Source organism: Dermochelys coriacea, chromosome 3 (assembly GCF_009764565.3).
Source record: "Dermochelys coriacea isolate rDerCor1 chromosome 3, rDerCor1.pri.v4, whole genome shotgun sequence".
Taxonomy (NCBI): domain Eukaryota; kingdom Metazoa; phylum Chordata; order Testudines; family Dermochelyidae; genus Dermochelys; species Dermochelys coriacea.
Window position 1 is genome coordinate 130,131,806 of NC_050070.1, and position 20,782 is coordinate 130,152,587.

At 41.2% G+C, this 20,782-nt stretch overlaps 1 protein-coding gene across 1 annotated transcript in view; it reads right to left on the reverse strand.

Moving 5' to 3' along the window:
* The window catches only part of THBS2 (thrombospondin 2), a 46,617-nt gene extending 36,974 nt beyond the window's left edge, over window positions 1-9,643 (reverse strand). The window contains exons 1-4 of the mRNA XM_038397614.2: window positions 9,273-9,643; window positions 7,493-7,567; window positions 5,826-6,382; window positions 4,509-4,593 (exon numbers count right to left, since the gene is read on the reverse strand). Coding sequence (XP_038253542.1) covers window positions 4,509-4,593; window positions 5,826-6,382; window positions 7,493-7,567; window positions 9,273-9,279 — 724 coding nt within the window. The 5' untranslated portion in view covers window positions 9,280-9,643. The remainder of the gene's footprint in view (window positions 1-4,508; window positions 4,594-5,825; window positions 6,383-7,492; window positions 7,568-9,272) is intronic.
* Between the last annotated feature and the right edge of the window lie 11,139 nt (window positions 9,644-20,782).

A 20,782-nucleotide genomic window follows, 5' to 3' on the forward strand; every position in this document is an offset into this window, starting at 1 on the left:
TTAAGGAATGCAGCACAGTGTGGCATGTGTTAAATTTGTTAGTCAAGTGAGTAGTATATCACCAATGGCTTTTCTACTGTGGTAATTAAGCTACATGGGCAGCGTCATGAAGCTGCTAACTACAACCATGTGTGTGGCATGTCTCATGTTATTCACATGCATGCCACAAAATGACGCGACTTCACCTCATGTATTTGAATGAGGAATTTCCATTCTATTGTGTTCAATTTAGGGGTGTAAAATAAAAATAAGAACATTATTAATTGGTCTGTTGACCCACCTTCTTCCAGAGAGGGTGAAAAAACAAATTTGTGTAATGTGCCTGATTTGTAGCTGTTGTGTTTGTACCTCAGACATAGCTGATGGATATGGTTGGGGGAGGAACACCTGTAGCAAAACTACTCCCTAAGTTGACTAAACAACTGCAATTGCTGAAGTGTGCAAGGTATTCCAACTAAGGTTAGTATCAGCATGCAGTACTGTCATAATTTTCCTTCTACTTTCTCTTTATAGCTTTTGGCATGATCCAATCTACTTTTAATGACACTATTTCCCTTCTTAGTAATCTTACAACACAAACAGAGAAGATCTGGAGATCCGCTCTGTATTGGCACAACAGATCATGCCATTATAGCCTCATCTAGGTGGAGAGGGTTCTGTCAGTCCCTTAATTACATCAATTACTCTAGATTTCAGAGCTCTGCCTTGTGTATCAGATGGTTTAATGTGGTCCTTGGTGTCCACATGAGCTTGATATTTACAAAGCTCACTCTTTGCTGGGGAATGAGGGAAGTGATGCCTGAACTTTGGCATCCTGGAAGCCAGCCTTCTGCTTTACTCTGAATGCACCATGGCATAGACCAAAACAAGATTTACACTTTCTCATACCTGTCCTTTCACCCACACGTGTCCTGCCACTAACAAGGGAGCCATGGATAAAACTGATCACAGGTTTTGATTTGCTCTCTATTCAGAATGGAAACATTAGCAATGAGATGTTTCCCCTCCTATTCCCTCCTTCCTTTTACCATTCAGCAATGGTGGGAAAGGTAGGTATGACTTATGTAGAGTTCTCGCCTAACTCGAGCAAAGGAACCTGCTTAAATGAAATATGCCACAATGATAGAATGATAGTATGCCTTGATGCCCATGCTGCCTAAAGTAAGATACTCAACTATGAAGCCTACAAATGTTTAAAACACCCATCACTACAGTATCTAAGAGCTAGATCCACAAGTGGACTTAGGTACCTAGCTGCTACTTTAGGCACCACTGAGGTCCTCAAAACCTCTGCTCAGTGGCCACCTAGGTTTGTAGATTGCCAAAGCCCCTAGGCACCTAAATTTCCACCATTACAATTCCCTTGGGGGCTGCTCCTTGCTGTTTGCTTTGGCAATGAAACCATTTGCCACAAATATGCAAAAACAGCCCCTTGGTAAAGGGCATTAAAACGCATTCTGAACTAGAACACAAAATAGCTTTGTATGCTGACGATACCTTGTTGTATTTTCAGGATCCAGAAGCCTCATTAAAATTTATAGAACAATTGATTCCAGAATTTGGGCAGGAATCAGGCTTCAGAATAACCTACAATCAATCTGAAATGTTAGGAATTAATATTCCCAAAAGGGTCAAAACAAACTGTTGCCAGCTACATAAATTTAAACAGGCAAGAAATTGTTAAAATATTTAGGAATAAATATTGTGGAGAAATATAAAATCTTTTTAAGGCAAATTATCCTCCCTGTGCAATACAGTAATAAAAGACTTGGAGGAATGGAACAAATATTAAATTTCTTAGCTAACTAGGTAAAAATTAATATCTTCACAGAGTTACTATTTTTGTTTCAATGCATCCCTACTGGTATCCCTGTCGTGACATTAAAAACATGGCGAGATACACTATTAAAATGTATATGGAAATGGAAGAGACAAAGGGTGAGTGCTATAGTTCTGTGTAAACCTACAAAGTGGGGTGGACTAGCATGCCCCAATTTGGTTTATTATCATTATGCATTGAAATAAAAGATGTGATTGATTTGGTTAACAATAAACCATACAAAGACTGGGTAAAATTCAAACAAAATTGGAAGACAAATATAGCTATTCATAGTAATTGTTGGATTAAAAAGAACTATCACCCGTTCATCCAAACCACCACAGCTTTGGATGATGTTTTAAAATTCCTGTTTTTAAATTCCTGTCCTCTCCTTTAGCTACTTTCATTAATAATCAGGAATTTATCCTTAGGAAATTTCAAAGTAGCTATTTGTTGTGGTAACAGCTCAGATTACTCAGTTTGGACAGCTGTTTCTAGGTACTGATCTGCATGATACCAACAGATATGTGATGTAAATAATATAAACAGATAGGATTTTCATTATTTACAAGCAAAACATTTTATTGTAAATCTGGACACAGGGCAGCTCTATCTAGACTTTCAACTGTATTTGAGGAGTTGATGCAGGCGCAAGCTGGAACAAAAGGTTTAATTTCTAAGATACATACAATTTTGATTGAAAAAGATGTTAATGAGAAAACAACCCAAAGGAAAGATGGGAGAGGGATCTGGACAAAGAAATTGATCTGGATGAGCAGGTGTCTGTATGAGAGAGGGAATATACATCTTCAATTTGTGTGGTTCATAAAGAACATTTTAATAAACTATTGCATAAATGGCATGTTGACTCCAATTAAGAGCCATCAGATTTTTGCTGCTAGGGAGACACTCTGTTAGAGGGGTTGTGGGGAAAGGGGAACGTACTTGCACATATGGTGGCTGTGTCCAGGAATTAGAGAGTTTAGGGAGGAAATTATTTAAAAGATTCTTCTTATGACAAAATGCTGTCTTCCTAGAAATCCCCTGGGCTTCTTACTTAATGTTCCAGTACAGGATCTCTCTTATAAACAGAATAACAATTTCATTTCATTTTTTATTGTTAGCATCAAGATTTTGAATTGCACATTATTGGAAACATTCGACTTCTCCTGTGGAATTAATCAAATATGGAGCATCTTTGTGGTAGAAAAGTTTCATACCAAGTTCACACACAAGAGAAGTGCCAAAAGAGGATAGGTATTTAAACATTTGGTCACCTCTTTTAGAGTACTCAGTGGAGGAGGTCTCCCCAGCCAGCAAGCCAGAATCTTTAGCCAGGTTCTTTGAATATTAACCTGATCCTTAATAAGTAATGTACGATGTACTATGTTAATGTTTTATCTTAACTTTGCCTTAATAAAATGTTTCAAAAATTCCCTAGGTGCATGCAAGGTCAATCAGCTATGCATCCTTGGAACATATCTAACCCCACACAAAGTGGCTACAGGAGAAGTTGGTGTCCACTTTATAACTTTTAGCCTAGTAGTTAGAGCACTCACCCAGCATGTAGGTTCAATTCCCACCTCTGTCTGATATGGAATAGCGATTTGGACTTGGGTCTCTCCCCTCTCAACACAATTCTCTAACCACTAGGTATTCTAGAGTAGGTCTTTCTCAGTCTCTCTTGATGGAACTGTTCCACCACGTATAAATAACTAAATATTCATTGGTGTGAGGGAACACCCCTAAGCGGCACAGTTATACTGACATAAGAGCAGGGCAGAGTCTAAGTGCCCCACCAACTCGGCCAAAGCGTCATTCTCACTCACTCTCTGGCCCAATTAATACTTTTTTTGAATCGTAACCGATGAAGATTCAGCCACAACACCCCTTCAATAATATCTCCAATAGATTTGGCACCTAACAATTTCACTTCTTTAAAACTTGCCCAAGGTCACACAGTGAGCCAGTCAAATAGTCAGGATTAGAACCCAGACATGTGATTGCTAGTCTGTCTGTACTACAGCAGCACTTGTACAGCTACACTACTGTAGCGCTTCTGGTGAAGATGCTCTAAGCCGATAAGAGAGAGCTCTCCTGTCAGCTTAATATCTCCTGCCTCTGGGAGAAGTGGTAGCTATGTCGGCGGGAGAGCATAGCACTGTCCACACCAGCACTTATGTCAGTATAACTTATGTCGCTCAGAGGTACGCATTATTCACATAAATTACACTGAAGTGTAGACATATCCCCAGTCCCTTGCTCTAATCGTCGGAGAACATTCCTTCAGGGAAGTACATGGATATTTTCACATATACTAAATTTTCTTTCCAACCTTCAATAATTTTCTCCTTGGTCATTAGCTTTTCCCCAACCTACACATAAAGAACCAAAATTCTAAATATGAGCAGCAGGGATAAAAGATCAGATTATCTGGCAGAAGCAATATTTTGGTTATATCTATTCAGTACCTTCATAGCAAAGTTTACAACAATTTGTTTTGCTTGTCACTGCCAAACAATGTTCATTGCCAGCAATTCCAAACCTTCCAGAGACATGTTCTATCTCTGCCCCAATTCACACTGGCTTCAATGGGAGCTATGCCATGGCTTGAGGTTAATATATGAACCCTGGGCTTCTTCATTTTCAGACTCAATTGAACACTGATAGTGTGAAAAAATATACGTACTTGTTTGGCTCCTCTGACATCCTTTGTTACGCAGAACATCCTCTATTGAAGTATCAAATATTAAATAAATATTTTGAATTAGACCCTGTAATTAAAGAAAACAACTTTCAGATCAATTCAGGATTAAATTTATAGCATTGGGATTTTTGTATGTATTCTCCTCGACCTATCAACCTCCCCAGTCTATTGGTTGGATTTAATCTCACGTAAATACTCAAAAGTAATTTAGGATACAATCCATGAGAAATACATACTAAAAGTTAACTTTGATAACTTGGTTACATTATTATTTATTATACTAATGAAGTGCAAAAAGGAAGCGTTTTTTTCAGAATGAGTCATGATAAAGTAATATTTGACTAGATTTTCATGCTACTGTCTTGTGAGTTCGAATCTCTATTTCCATACAATTTGTAGCACAGTGGGTTGCAAGACACTGGCTTTTCAACTCTGGAGACAAAAGTTCATGTTTGATTTCAGGTATAAAGAACTGGACGGCTCAACCTAGCCCCTAAAGAACTTTGTACAAATCACCAGAGCAGGATAGGAGATGGATTTTTCATTTTGCAGGAAAATCCACAATTTCAAAATGTTTTCCATTCTGAAATGGAACAAATTCAAAAAAATTGAAATTTTGCTTGAAACAAAATCCCCCCCCCCCCACACACACAGAAATCTTGGGTCAATCAGACTGTTTCATTCCAATTTTGACTTTGAAAATTTTATTTTATATCAAAGAAATTTTTTAAAATTGAAACAAAGTCACTGAAAACTAGCAAATCAAAATGTCCTGTGCTGAAAAGGTTGAAATGGAATGTTTCAACCTTGTCTAAATGTTTTTTAACATTTTTCTTTTTAAATGAACTTTCACCAAAATTGACACATTTCCATGAAATATTTTACTTTCACTGATTCGGTGTTTTCTGACAGAAAACGTTCTGCTGGAAAATTTTTGACCAGCTCTAAAATTCACCGCAAAATATGGCATGCTTGACACTCTGCTATGGGAAGCCTCACAAATGGGAAAAAGGGCTGTTGGATATTGCCTGGGGAAACCTATACAGAGATGGAGTGCATTTTGCCTGGCTCTAGACCGTGCTGTATCAGTCATTCACTTTCATGAGCACTAAGATTCATATAATTAACCCCAAGCAACCAACTAAAAGACACATTGGAGCAAATTCTGTTCTTTCACCCATGCTTCCCCATTGACTTTGGAGCGCATGTGAAAGTAGAATTGGGCCCATTGTCTTCTAATATTAAATGTAGCTAAATTCTTTACCTCACCACTGACCCTAATGCTTTCACTTTACCTACCCTGAAATGGTTCTCTCGAATGGACCCCTTTGTCACATACATTCTACTGTTCTCTGCTTTCAGCTGCTCATAGAAAGGCTCCTCCAGGATGAAGCTGTCAATAAGGTCACAACCAACATAGAGGCTGTAGTTCTCTCCTGTTATTTGCACTGTGATGTTCTTCCACTGTGAGTCTGCTAGGTCCACATCTTCCAAGGAAATCACATTCTGGGAGCCATCTGCCCAATAGATAAGGTCCAGGGTATTGGCTCGGCCATTGGAAATAATCTCAAGCTGTCTCTGAGAGATGCCAGGGCCCTCTAAAGCAATGATAGTACCTCTGGATTGCCTGTCCTGCCTTAGGGTGGCTGAAAGAATAAAGCCCTCATTTTTCCGGATGAGTTTGAGAATCTGTTTGAATTTCTCTGGGTTAAATGGAGGTATGAAGTCAAATCGGATGAAACGATATGCCGGGACGGTGGGATTTGGACCCCGAAATAATTTTGCTCCAATTGTCTTTCGGCTTATGTTACTGATTTGAAATAAGTCAAATGTAGTCTCATCTTCCTTGTTACCATCTGCAAAAGTCCATAGCACGTAGCAATGTGAATACAAAAATTGGCATAAGGGAAAATAAGCGTGCATAGTACACCTAATAATTCTAACAATTTGATAGACACTAGCATGTTTGCTACCTGTTAGGCACAATAAACCCATTACTTCCATCTGCTTGGAAGATAGAAACACATGTGCTATATTTGGCATGGCAGAATAAACAGCATTCCATCTATTTAGCACTTTCACTAAGGATTTTTTTTTTTTACATATAAAGTTGCCAAATAGATGAAAGTGAACAAAATTCCATATACACAAACATGCTTATTTTTACAAGGACAGGATTTCAAGCTACCTATTCTAACTCTCAGTGAAGAAGAATCAAATTATGAACACCCACCATGTTACAACAGGTTAGCTCTCAAAAAGAGGGTAAAGTTACACGAGATACGGATTTTGCCCAGGAGGCCACCTGGAAATGAATATCTGGCATTGTGCCACTTTACACCCAGCCTGAATTTGATCCATAGAGATTTTCTTCTCTCTACATTTCTGACAAAGCAGCTCCCGTCCACCCAGTCCATTAAGTCTCATATTACATACATATTACAGAAGGAAATAATTTAGCAATTAAGAATAAGTAAATTTAGGTCATTGTTCAGTAGGGGAAAACTATTTTTATATATTTCTTTTATCAGTAATAGGTAAATGTTATCATCCAAATATGCCAGTAGTAATAAGACTTATCTTAAAGTTTTTCAAAAAAAGAAAAGGAGTACTTGTGGCACCTTAGAGACTAACAAATTTATTAGAGCATAAGCTTTCGTGAGCTGTGAGCTGTAGCTCACGAAAGCTTATGCTCTAATAAATTTGTTAGTCTCTAAGGTGCCACAAGTACTCCTTTTCTTTTTGCGAATACAGACTAACACGGCTGCTACTCTGAAACCTTAAAGTTTTTGTGTTACTTTGTTCATTTTAATCAGATTTTCCTTAGATTATGCTATTACTGGATTGTCTCCAGTGGTTTAGCTGTCTCTTTTTTAAAGTCAACATTTAGCTTTGCAAATTACTGTCATTTCTGCTTGCTTTCAAATGCTTCAAGCTTCAGGAAGTTAAGAAGTTTCAGGACTTACCCTGAGCATTTGAAGAAACTGACAAAGTTAGCAAGACAATTAGCCACAACAGCCTGCTCCTCTGTAGCATAACTCCTATGAATAAACAAAAAAATCAATTAGGAAAATGTTCTTTTTCTATTGTAAAGACCTTCAGATGCCTCATGGACTGTAATGAAAAAAAAACTGTGACCAAAAGCAATTCTGTTTATATCCAACAGCACATATAATATACAATAAAATTTCTAATTCACAGTTTTTCCTCTTTCTGTTTGTTTCTGGTTTGCTTGTTGGTTCATTTTAAGATGAAACAGGATATTTGAGATTAAGAGTTCTCCTGCTTCTCCCTTATGTGTGGTCATGCTCTTATGTTTATGACATCACAATTGTGTGCTCTGAACTTGATTTTTGACATCAAATGCAGAGCATGATGATTTCAAGTGAATTCTTAAAAATAAAGATCCTGTATTCATGCACATGTCCCTAACAATAAAAAAGGAAAGATATCCAGAAAATCTATACTATGTGAGCAGAATTTTCCTCCAGGTTTTTCCATGAGACATCATCAAGGCTTTACGTGACAGGATAGACAGTATACTAGTTGTTCCATCTTAACTCCACTTTGAATCACAACATATACCTGAATTCTTTGCAAGATAATGGAATTTCATGTGTTCTATTCAGCTTTTGAACATACCACTATAGAAGGTCACACACACAATATTTATCTCAATACTGACTTTTAGGTAGATAGCAATCCCTTTAGGTATTCCTGTATGGTTATAGAGATGTGTAAGCAGTATATCTGCATTTTCATCTAAACTTGTGTATGTACATGCATGTCTGTTAAACAGAGCAAACCCAGTTTGCCAGCTGTACTGTATAGACACACACATTTCAAGATACCAGTATGCTACCTTGATACTTTAAAAAATGTCTAACCCACATTTCCAAAAAAGCTCAGGGACATTATCTTTTACACAAAGACAAACTTTCAATATAAAACTATAAGTGTTTGCTGTTCAGGACATTACTACAAAACCATTTATCTGCAAAAAAAAAAAAAAAAAAAAATTTGGGGTGGGGGAGCTAAAAATCCTACTTCAAGTACATTTTGACAGATGCAACACCAGTCATTTCCAAATATTTTCTTTTCTATCTAATGTATATATTATGGTAGATAGGATGCGATAAGCAGTAGTATAAGAAACGTGTTTACACCCCATTTCTAAATGCTGTTTCTGTAATCGTGTTATCTACCTCACTAACCATCACCAGGAAAGATGTCCTATAATCTGTTTGTGCAAAAAATTAACCCATACTGTATGTGCACAAAGCATGAATACTACTTAACACCAAGTATTTAGGGGACAAAATTCCCAGCTATCATCACAGCTGAAAAGACAGTCGTGCAAAAGAACGATGGATTGAATAACAGAGGCTCTAATAAGAAAAGGAGTACTTGTGGCACCTTAGAGACTAACAAATTTATTAGAGCATAAGCTTTCGTGAGCTACAGCTCACTTCATCGGTAGCTCACGAAAGCTTATGCTCTAATAAATTTGTTAGTCTCTAAGGTGCCACAAGTACTCCTTTTCTTTTTGCGAATACAGACTAACACGGCTGCTACTCTGAAACCAGAGGCTCTAATACTGAGCTAAGCAGACCTACGAGGAGATGGAGGGACAGACAGATAAGCAGACAGACGACTCCATCACCCAGAGCTAATAATAGCAGGTTTCTGCCAATCGCGGCGTCTGAAAAATGTGAAATCTGAAGAGGTGCCCCCCCCCCCCCTTACCCGGCATAAAAGGCTCAGCGGCTGCTCTTTTATTGGGAACGCTCCGAATGAAATCCAAAAAGAAAGAGAGCGGGGCGTTGCTTGAAAAAGCGGCGTGCAAACTCCCGGCTCCCTCGGGGCGGCAGAATCCGCGCTAGCCGGGCTGCGATGGCTTCCAGTGGCTTGCGAGGGGCTGCTCTCCGCTTTTATAGACTCCCCTTCGCACGCGCGGCTGCCGATCAGCCACACGAGGAAGCGCCTTGGCACTCATCCCGCCGCGGGAATGACATAATCCCCCTTTCTGACCTGACAATTTGCTCTCGTCTACCTGGAAGGCGAGCCCAGCTCCGGCCCCCCCCCCCCCCCCGCCGGGACCGCCCCCTCTCCTTTTCCTACAAGGGACGGTCCGAAGCGGGGGGCAAGGGAGGAGCAAGGCAAAGCAAAAGGGACGGGCGCTTCTCTGACTTCCCCCAGGCTTCTGCCCGGGCGAGAGGCGCCCCGGCGTTTCCCTCCTCTCTGGGGAACAGGAGCCGTGCGAGGGACGCGAGGCGGCGCCGCAGCCCGACGCCCGGGCCCCCCCCCCCCCCCCCAGGGCAGCTGAGCCGGTTCCCTCGCGTCCTTCCCCTTGCTCGCGTCTTCCCTCCTCAGACCTTCTCCGTGCGCCCGGGCATGGGCCCGGCTCTGCCAATTCCCCTCCAGTCGCCCCGTGCAGTCACCACATTCCCCTCCCCCCACCCTTTCTTTTTACGACCCGGACCCTTCGGTCTTAAACACACCGGGGGACTCCGAGAACCGCAAAAGTTGGGTGCCCCTGAAGTCGTCTAAACGCACCGGCAACCGATCCGGAGAACGGAACTGTCTGAAAATAGAAGGCAAGGAAGCCACAGCGGGCGCGACTGCAGCGGCGCTCGCCTCCTTGGCGGGGGGATTGGGGGAGAGGGAGAGGTGAAGGGGGCCTTTCGGGCTGTGCTGCCCTTGAGGCCGGCCCGGCCTTGCAGTCTTGTAACATCTCAGCCCCCTCGCACGTGGGAGCCTTTGTTTCCCGGAGGGAGGAGAAGAGGCGCGCTAGGCGTGAATGACTGAAGCAGGGGGCTGGGTGTTGCCAAAGCAAACGGTCCGATGGCTAAAGTGTTTTAGTGAGCTGTAGGTTTCAGAGTAGCAGCCGTCTTAGTCTGTATGCGCAAAAAGAAAAGGAGGACTTGGGGCACCTTAGAGACTAACAAATTTATTAGAGCATAAGCTTTCGTGAGCTACAGCTCACTTCATCGGATCACGAAAGCTGATGCTCTAATAAATGTGTTCGTCTCTAAGGTGCCACCGGTCCTCCTTTGCTTTTTGCGGATACAGACTAACACGGCTGCTCCTCGGCCACCTTTCCAGTAGGTGAATCGGCTGCGTATATGCCGTGCAACGTGATTAGCCACATACACTTCCGATCGCAAGCTGTGCCTGTTAGACAGCCCTGCCTGGGGTTATTTGGTACATGCTTATTCATAGGCTGCAGTCCTATTTAATATTGTGTTGCATATTACAATACAATAATATTGTATTGCATTGCATAATGACAGGTTTCAGAGTAGCAGCCGTGTTAGTCTGTATTCGCAAAAAGGACTTGTGGCACCTTAGAGACTAACACATTTATTAGAGCATAAGCTTTCGTGAGCTACAGCTCCCTTCATCGGATGCATTTGGTAAACTACCAAATGCATCCGATGAAGGGAGCTGTAGCTCACGAAAGCTTATGCTCTAATAAATGTGTTAGTCTCTAAGGTGCCACCAGTCCTCCTTTTCTTTTGGTTAATATTGTATGTATCCCAACAGATCTCCCCCCCCCCCCATGTATGCACTTAAAAAAAAAAAAAAAAGGGAAAGTCGTGTCTGACGTGAAATTCTTTCCCTTCTTCTAGCTACATTGGCTCCTTGGCAGCCGTACTTGCGGAATAAACCTGGCCCTCATTAGCTGGGTCGGTGGATGGCTGGAGGCCCACCAGCAGCAGTCGCAGCTCTCCAGCTCCAGTGTCAGGCTGTGGATGGGGGTCAAAGAACAGGGGGCGGGGGGGGAAATGTATGTTTCACTCCTGGAAACATTGGCATGTTCCGGGAAGTTGCACAGCAATGTGACACAAGTGCCGAGATAAAGCCAGGGAAAATACCTCAGCGTGCAAACACAGTCATGCTCCCCAGAACATGGGGAGTGGGGGGAGCTGCAGGCAGGAAATTCTTCACTTTCGCTCCCCCCCCACCTCCAGTAACAATTTTTGGTTGATTTTATGAAGCTGAGTACCTTGAATAAAGTGGCGGAGGAATTCACCTTTCCTTTTGCCATTGTTTACCTTTGATGGGGCTGGTGATTGATTGTGATACTTTTCAAGACATTGGATATACAGGAGTCTTCTCCACTGCTGAAGACCATTGAGTCAACAGCCTCCTAAGCGATCCACTGTATGTCTGTCCTGTAATGTAAGCCATGGGTTAGTAGGACTGGAGTTAGCAGACCCAGCCTCTACATTCATTTGTAACCCCAGGTTAGGAGCTGCTGAACTCTGAGTCCCAACCTGGCACTCCAGGGTCTACACTGCCTTATGTGAGCCTGAATCCAACTCCAGTGTAGCTGCCCTGCTACTGCTCCCATTTAAGTCAACAACCACCAGTCTCTTATTATCATCATGGAAGCATCATCTGCTTTTTAATGTAACCCACCATTGCAAGTGGGTCTCTCACATGAAAGTTAAAATCTGTACACAGATCACCCTTCCTAGGCAACCTACTGTTTTGAAAGACCAACTCAAAGTGGTCTCCAAACACGACTACTATTCTACGCCACTTTGATTAGAAGACCCCATGCTTTAAGCAACAGATTTTTGATTAGACACCTCACCATCCAGGTTAATTCCCAAACAACAGAGTGAATAGTCGGCAGTCTGCAGAACCTTTCCTAGGGAACAATATGAACAACATTTTGAAAACCAAGAAGTGGAAGATGGGGATGCCAGGTGGTGGGGTGGCTCCATGACACTGATTCTGCCACTGAGCACCTGATCCAAAGCCCACTGAAATCAGTTGAAAAATTCCCATTGGCTTCAGTGGGCCTGGGATCAGTTCCAAAGTTGTGTTCAAATCGAAGAAATTGGAGAACCATATAATGCACCATTATATAGGAGATAGTATGATAGAAGTAAGAACTGGTCAAAATATGGAGAGAAATTATGAAGATGTCATCAGCTATTTTTGTTGAAATTCAATTTCAGTGAAAAAATGTTGAAATTTCAAAATTAAAAAATCAGGAACAGCTGTATTTGAAATTAGACCTCAGAGCAAGGATCCCTTCCTTTCCCTTTGCCAGGGAGCCTCCTGCCAGATTGGGCTCCCTCTACTAACCCATGTGAGAAGTGTGAACTAGGGAACTTTCCCCTTTCTTTTTCTCCCAGGGGCCAAGGGCGGGAGGGAGGAAGGGGGAGAGAAAGCTGCTTTTTTTTTTTTTTCCAAATGAAGGACAGACCGAAGCATTGGTTTCAAGTGTCTTCAGAGTATCCTTAGTAGCAAATGGGATAATGCAGCCTGTTTGTTGGTACCTATAATAACACTTTTTTCAGTAGAAATTTGCAAATGTGTAAAAAAGACATTTTAGTGGGTGGAGAAACAAGGAAATAAATTCCAATAAGATTCTTTCTAACTAAGTACCATATAATAAAACCTCCTTTCGATCTCAGTATGTTTTGTAGGATTCAAGGATTAATAAAATCTTCTTTCAAACTGAGCCATTTATATATAGGGTGATGATCTTTGAAAACAGAGATTGGCTCCTATCTATTCCACAACCTTGCAAATATTCACTATTCATTCTCCACTTGACAACTTCAAAATAGCAAATGCCATCTTCAGTCCAAGAAGCTTCTTCCGGAGAAAAGGGTCTACGCTCCTAACCCTGTGCTGGCTACTCACACACACACAAAACCAGGGATTACATCCAAACCTTTTCCATTTGCCTTCTTAAAAGGGTGTCTGTATTAAACAATTGCTGAGTAAACTGTGAAAGTGTCTACTGCCAATTAGAGGGTTCAAAATAAAATCTACTAACATTTAGAAATAAAAGAGATTTAACTGCAGGTCTCATATTAATGGTTTCCTTGGGGTTTCCTTGTGTTTTGCTTCAAACCTTAACTACTGAACCACAGCAATTCCCCTTTATAACTCTAACCTAAGCAATAGCCATCTTCTCTCCCTTTCAATTTTTGTCTATTTCTATTGGTTGTTTTATGTTTGTTTGTTCTGCTCAGCCAAGAATTCGAGTTTTGTATCAGGTGAGAACCATGACATTTTGTATCAGGTGAGATCCATGACATTCAGAATGGATTATTTGCAAATCACTGTAAGGTATCACGGAGACGTGCACTGGGCTATGCTGGGGCCCTGGTCCTGCACTGACTCAGAAGAACAAAGATTATGGGAGATTAAACAATGCTTAAAATGGTGAGTAGGAAAATGTTGCTGAAGTTAGCTCTATAGGCAGAGAAAGTAAACTGGATACTGCTCAGGCTGGCTCATCATAGGCCATGTTGTGATGGGTACTTATGTGGAAGTGCACATGGAGAAGTGCTAAAGGAAGCCAGTCACCTTGTGTGTCTTGTACAAGGGCCCCACAATGCAGTTCCTATGCTCATAGCAACAAAGGGAGAGAGAAGCACTGAGCACTTGCCCTCTGAAAATCAGACCCCTTTGAGATGTGAATTGAAGCATTCCAAATTAGTCAATTTTAAAAATCAAGGCCCTACCAATTTAGTTACTAATTTTGATTTCGACATTCTAAATCTATTTCAGTATTACATGGTATCTTCTTTTAGGCCAAACTGTATCTCCCACTATGTTAGATATCTTCCTGCTTTCCAGATGGACTCAGCTATTATTGTCATTGAATAAATTCATCATATGCAAGTCTAAAATAAATTACAATTAAAGGTCACTTGGATGGTTATTGTGTCTCGGCTATTTTTGTTCTTCTTTTGGGGATAATTTTAATAATGATTTGGACAATAAATATTTTCCATGACAGATCCCTTGAATTGTTTCATCATGTTTATAAGATTATCCTAGGAGAAAGTATACATGGCAGCGGGTTACAACAAATAAAAACACAAGCAACAATGTGATGTACAACAAAATAAAGGTCTTTTTATAATTTAGCAGTTTTGTGATCATAGAAATAAAATGGAAAGGTTGGTAGGAAATGGAATAGAAAAATGCTTCGGCTCCAGCACTGACTTCAATGATCATTGGATCAGGCCCTAAGAATGTGAAGGGCAAACCTGTTACATATGATTTCAATGGGAGTTGCACATCTGGAGGGCTTACAGGACTGGGTGCTATAGGTGCAAATTTAAGACTAGATTCTAGACTCCTCAACCTCACAAAATACTCATGAAAGTTAGTGAATAAAGATCCTGGCCCACTGAAGCCAAAGGCAGTTTTACCGGTGACTTCGAAGTCAGGATATCACCCATCGTGAAATGTATTATTATGAAATGGCATTCGTGAGCTGGATGCAAGTAGAGCTTTTTAATTAGCTGTCAGTGATATTATGCTTATGGTTAGAATGCCAAGGGAATAAACAGGTTTCACACTACCTTATTTTTTACTGCACACTACAAATTTATAACAACGGTGGGCCTGATTCTGCAACCTTTACTCAGATGAATTAGGACTTACTCACAAAATAATTCCATTGGCTTCAGTGAGACTCCTTTTCTGAGTAAAATTTGCAGTATTGGACCCAGTATTAAGCAGAAACAATGCATTTCATAGGAGTTCTTGAGGTCCGATGGTTACTTTCCTTGATTTTCAGCATCATGCTTAATACATAGAAGATAGGAATTGGTCACAATTGATCTGACATATAATAAACAAAAAACAACCACAGAGCAACAAAACCTAGCTCTTATATAGCCTTTTTCATCTTTAGAACTCAAAGTGCTCTACAAAGGAAGCCAAAATCATTACCTCCATTTGACATACGGGGAAATTGAGGTTAAAATGTCACCTAGAAAGTTGTGGCTGTGCTAGGAATAGAACACAGGTCTCCTGAGTCCTAGTCCAATACACTGTTGGCTACACCACATTGCCTTCATAGAATCATAGAATATCAGGGTTGGAAGGGACCTCAGGAGGTCATCTAGTCCAACCCCTTGCTCAAAGCAGGACCAATCCCCAATTTTTGCCCCAGATCTCTAAATGGCCCCCTCAAGGATTGAACTCACAACCCTGGGTTTAGCAGGCCAATGCTCAAACCACTGAGCTATCCCTCCTCCTTCCCTCATCTTATATCACAGTCCCACATCAGTCTCCAAAACTTGTCCATACCAGATGCTTCAAAGGAGGGTGCAAAACTTCCATAAAAAGGACAATTATGCAATAACATGCCCACAGAGACAATTTAACAGAACATAACAGCTATACTGGGTCAGACCAAAGGCCCATCTAGCCCAGTATACTGTCTTCTGACAGTGGCCAATGCCAGGTGTTTCAGAGGGAATGAACAGAACAGGTAATCAACAAGTGATCCATCCCCTGTCACCCATTCCCAGCCTCTGGCAAACAGAGGCTAGGGACACTATCCATGCCCATCCTGACTAATAGCCAATGATAGACCTATCCTCCATGAACTTATCTAGTTCTTTTTTGAACCCAGGTATAGTCTTGGACTTCACAAGATCCTCTGGCTGAGACTTTAGCCTTGTCTGCAAAGACTGTTTTTTGAGAAATCCCTCACCATTGCAGTTCTACCATAGGTAAGAACAGTAGCAGCATTACTCTAGATTTGGCAGAGGTGTTTTTACCACCATCTTGTAGCCAGACGCCGCCCCCACCCCATTTGATCTTTCAAGTGCAGCTTGCATAGTTTCCCTTCTAAGTGCAGTTTGCAAAGTTTCCTGTTATGCTGTTACAAAGCCGCAAGCAGCTGAAGTCCCCGATGATGTTAGATGCTTGCTTACAGCTGCATTACTCTATATTACTAATTGTATTCATGCTTATGAACATGCATTCAATTAATGTAAGGAATGAGTGAGATAGTGTGACTGACAGCAAAAGGCAAAGCAAAGAAGCAAATATCGACTATTATGGAACCATGATGTTAGCTGGTGAAGATATAAATCTTGAGACGGGAAGCCAGGTGGGTTACCAACAAGGAAATGTAACAGCACGCTAAACTTGAGACTGGACCGGAAGCAGTAGAGCCCTCCCGTGGATCCAAAAGGACTCTGGGACTCTCATCGCCCTGCGGCCGATTTCTGGGCAGCTGTCGCCTGGCCAGCCTCAGCCACCTGCAAAATCAAAATCAAAATCAATAACCGTGCCTGCAGCCTGCCAGCATGAATGTGTTGTGTGTGTGAGTATAACTGCGCAAATAAGGGAAGCAATAAATCAACCCTCAGTGCTGCTCTAGTTCACCCTTTGTTTGTGATTATTTCTTGGCTGGTTCATCAAGACATGCTCTGAGCAGGTGTAAAAGAGCCTCTCCTACACTACTCTCCCACTATTGATCTTAAAGGATATTAACTGCCCGGTATGGTAAACACGAACCATCTGCACACTGGATGAAATTAATCCAAAGGGTAATACCGCTGACGTCCCGTGTTGTTACACCAAGAATGAATCTGGCTAATGGAATTTAATCTTCACCAGATCAAAGGTTATTGAAGTACTGTCTTTGGAGCTGTTGCTCATTTCAGAAAAACAAATGACTGAACTCAAAACACTGGTAACTGAGTAAAATTGTATGGCCTGTCAAGTCAGACTAGATGATCTAACGGTCCCATCTGGCTTTAAAAATCTATGAATTTATGAAACATCCTCTCCAAATGTTACAGCAATAGCTGAAGATTGATGCTTTAGTGTTACTGCCACATTTCAGATCTAGGGCTTAGGTGTTAAAATGTTTATTTGTTTGTCTTTACAAAATAAGAGCAAATAAACTAGTTAAAATGTGGGAGAAGGGGATTGTCAAGCAAGATTTAATTTCCACAATTTAGTGTCAATCTGGGCCACAAAACTAACATATCTGACTACAGAGCAGACTGTGACACAGCTATACAGTTTCTGGATGCTATCCAGAAATATTTGAGGGGAGGAGAGGTGTTCTTCAGATGTCCCTCTGCACTACTCCAGTTAAAAGATGAATGTAGATTTTGGATTACCGGAGTAGATTATTTTACATGATAGGGGTCTTTGCCCTTGATGAGAGTGAAAGTTGTTTTTACCAAAGTGTAGTATATGATTAATTTACCCTCTGGTACAGGAGGAGCAGGGGGATGCTAAACATCACAAACCTAAACAGATTTCCATGTTTGTCTTTCTTTGACACATAGGGTGAAGCATTCTATTTCCAACTCTCCCTAAACTATTTCTGGAAGCTAAAAGTATCCAGCCGTGAGTTAAAATAGTAATACTGTGAACTTGTATAACACCTTCCAGCAGAGGATCACAATGTGCTTTACAAACGTCAGCTAGCATATCCTAACCACACCCTTGTCAGCAAGAAATCATATTACCCCCGTTTTACAAAGGAGAAAATTGGGTCAGAGACTGACCAAGGCCTCAATCCAACAAACGCTTAAGCACATAAGTAATGCCATTGAAGTCAACAAGACTGCTTGTGTGCTTAAAATTAAGCATACGCCTGAGTGCTTTGCTGGACCAGGGGGCCTAAAGGCTAGACACAAAGGGATTTAGGCACCTAATTGCCACTTTAGGCACCTAAATCCAAAATCTAGTCTTCAAAACCTGTACTCAGCTGCTGCCTAACTCTGGAGGTGCATAACTCACTTAGGCACCAAGATAATTGTCAGTAAAGTCCCCATGCCTAAATTTCTGGGGGTGGGCATACACAAGCCACCTAAGTCCTGATACCACCAAACTGCTTGGCAGCCAGCTCATGCCTAAGTCTTGGCTGGATTCACAAATGAGGTGCTCCCCTGCCTCTCTCACATGTAGAGCCTGACCTAGTAGGCGTTTTCTGAGCCTGTCTAACCCACACACCATCTTATTATGTCATACCCAATAACCTATGGCTAGAGCACTCCCTGAGAATGTAGGAGACCCAGGTTCCATTCCTTACTCTATCTGCGCTGAAGCGAAGATTAGAACTCAGGTTTCTCCTCTCCCACCTGAGTGCCCTAACCACTAGTTTATGCAGTATTCTGCAATGAGTCTCTCTCAGTCTCTCCTGTTGGGGCTGTTCCACTTTGTATAAAATACCTAATGAGCCAGTAAAGCAGAACTGGAATCTGGGTCACCCAGATACGTATGCTAACCACTAGGCTATGGAATCATTCTCACTCAGGCCCAATGAATAAATATTTTAAGAGGAGGGCACACTTCAGCTTTTCACAAGGAAAGGCTGACCTGGCTTAGGCACCTAACTCCAGGATAGGTTTTATGACTGTGACTCTGGAGCAGAGATAGGCAGCACGCTCTGGCCCAGAATTAGGTGCTTAACCCCCTTTGAGGCATCACCCATCACTTCAGAATTTCCTACTGGCTAACTTCAACAGCTCTCCACTCAGCTGGCTGGTTTCTGTGAATCCCTTTCTTAGGCACCGAATTCTCCCCATGCATTGTTTAGGGAATTCAGCACTGTGAACTCCACTGGACCTAAATATTAGGTGTTGCAACGTGGAGCCTAAGTCTCCTTTTTGTATTTAGCCTTAAATGATTTGACTAAGACCACACAATAAGTCACTGGTGGAGCCAGGAACACAGCTCAGAACTAATGATGAATATTTACCCACTAACAAATAGTTAAATATTTTCTTATCCTCTTTGTTGGATTTTTTATATTTTTTTCACCAAGTGTGCACCACAGAACACATCAGGGATGCCAAAAAATATCAGCATACAATAAGGAATACTCCCCCGCTGAGAGAGTTTGCTATGTATATGTGTATTGGAAATGCTCAATGGATCCCACATTGTTGCTGTGGATTCTACAACATATTTTCCATTAGTTTGAGTGGTTTTATTATTCCACTTCATATTTTTATTATACTTTTGCTACATAGTTCCTCACTCTACCATGGAGACAGTGTGCTGTATTCAATTATATCCGTTGATGACAGGATCTATCACTATACTGTAGATTTTGAAATGCACAAGAATATCTTCATTGTACAGTATTCAAGCCATAATCTTAACTTTGTTTTCATTTTAGCACTGAGTTGACTTTCTCTATGTCAAATAGAATTTAATCATATTATATTTATGTGTAAAAACCAAACCTATGTCCTTACCAGTTTATACTCAATTCTTACTCTCAGGCAAAACATATTGAGGTAAATTGGAGTTTTAGCTGGATAACAACTGAGGACAACTAAGTGAGAACTTCAATACATGGCCCAAGAAGTTGGTCTTTTCCACCATGTGCAATAAAAGATAAGTCATCAACTGGAAACAAAAAACAATAAGAAATGAGATTTGGATAATCTTACTGTGAAAATAGCTTTTGATTACACAGAGGGCAGCACTCCAGGAGTTTCAGTGAGATGTAGCTGTGTCCACATGGAGCATTACTTTGCAGTAAGCTGGCATGCTGTAGATTCACATCCTAGTTTGTCACATGGTAACTTGCTGTGTAGACAAACCCCTAGACTCACTTTGTATATGTATATATTAAAAAATGAACAGATTACCTACCCATATTACTCTTGAGATAGGATACCCTATCTGTAGACCTAACTGTACTGCATGCACTTAGTTATACAGGGACAGATTCTGCAGTGACTTTATATGGGTGCACAGGGGGAGGGAGTTTGAAAGGAGCCTCTCTCTTGCGCACTCTATGGAAGGATCTGTCAGAATTACAGAGCCTGAGTCCAGGGGAAACAAGGGTACTCCCTCTATGTCCTGCCAGGAGTGCACTTAACTCCAGAGGCTCAGCACCCAGTCGCTGCCCTGGCCCACACATTTTGGTGTGCATGCAGGAAGGTGTATTGTGCACCCAGAGGATGTCCTAGGAAAGTGCGGCACTCCACTGTCCCAACAGGTATGGAGCACCCATAAGACAGAGGATTCACATCTCTTTTAAAAAAAATCCAGAGGAACAATTGACTGAAAGGAGGGCAGTACTAACAAAGTGAGAAAAACATTATAAGAATTGAAATTGTTTCCAAAAAGTGGAAAGACCACAAAAAGCACTCAAGGGACCTAATTTCTATCCATATGCTCACAACTCCCAGAGAGAGAGAGAGAGAGAGAGAGAGAGATAGTAACAGATCACAAAGGATGGGCATAGAGATAAAAGAAGGAAATTCATGAGGTGGATATGGACCCCAAAGAGGAGAAAGGTCTTCATCCAGCTGTGATTTGATAATGATTATGTGATTAAAGCTGAGCAAATACAAATAATGTGTTTGACTCTAATTGTTTGACTCTTTTCTGCACCCAGAACATCCACAAACAGATCATAATTTCCTCTAATTTATTTATTACTTGAATGTATTTGCAGTTCTTTTCTTTGTATTGATCACAAACAATCAAAACTG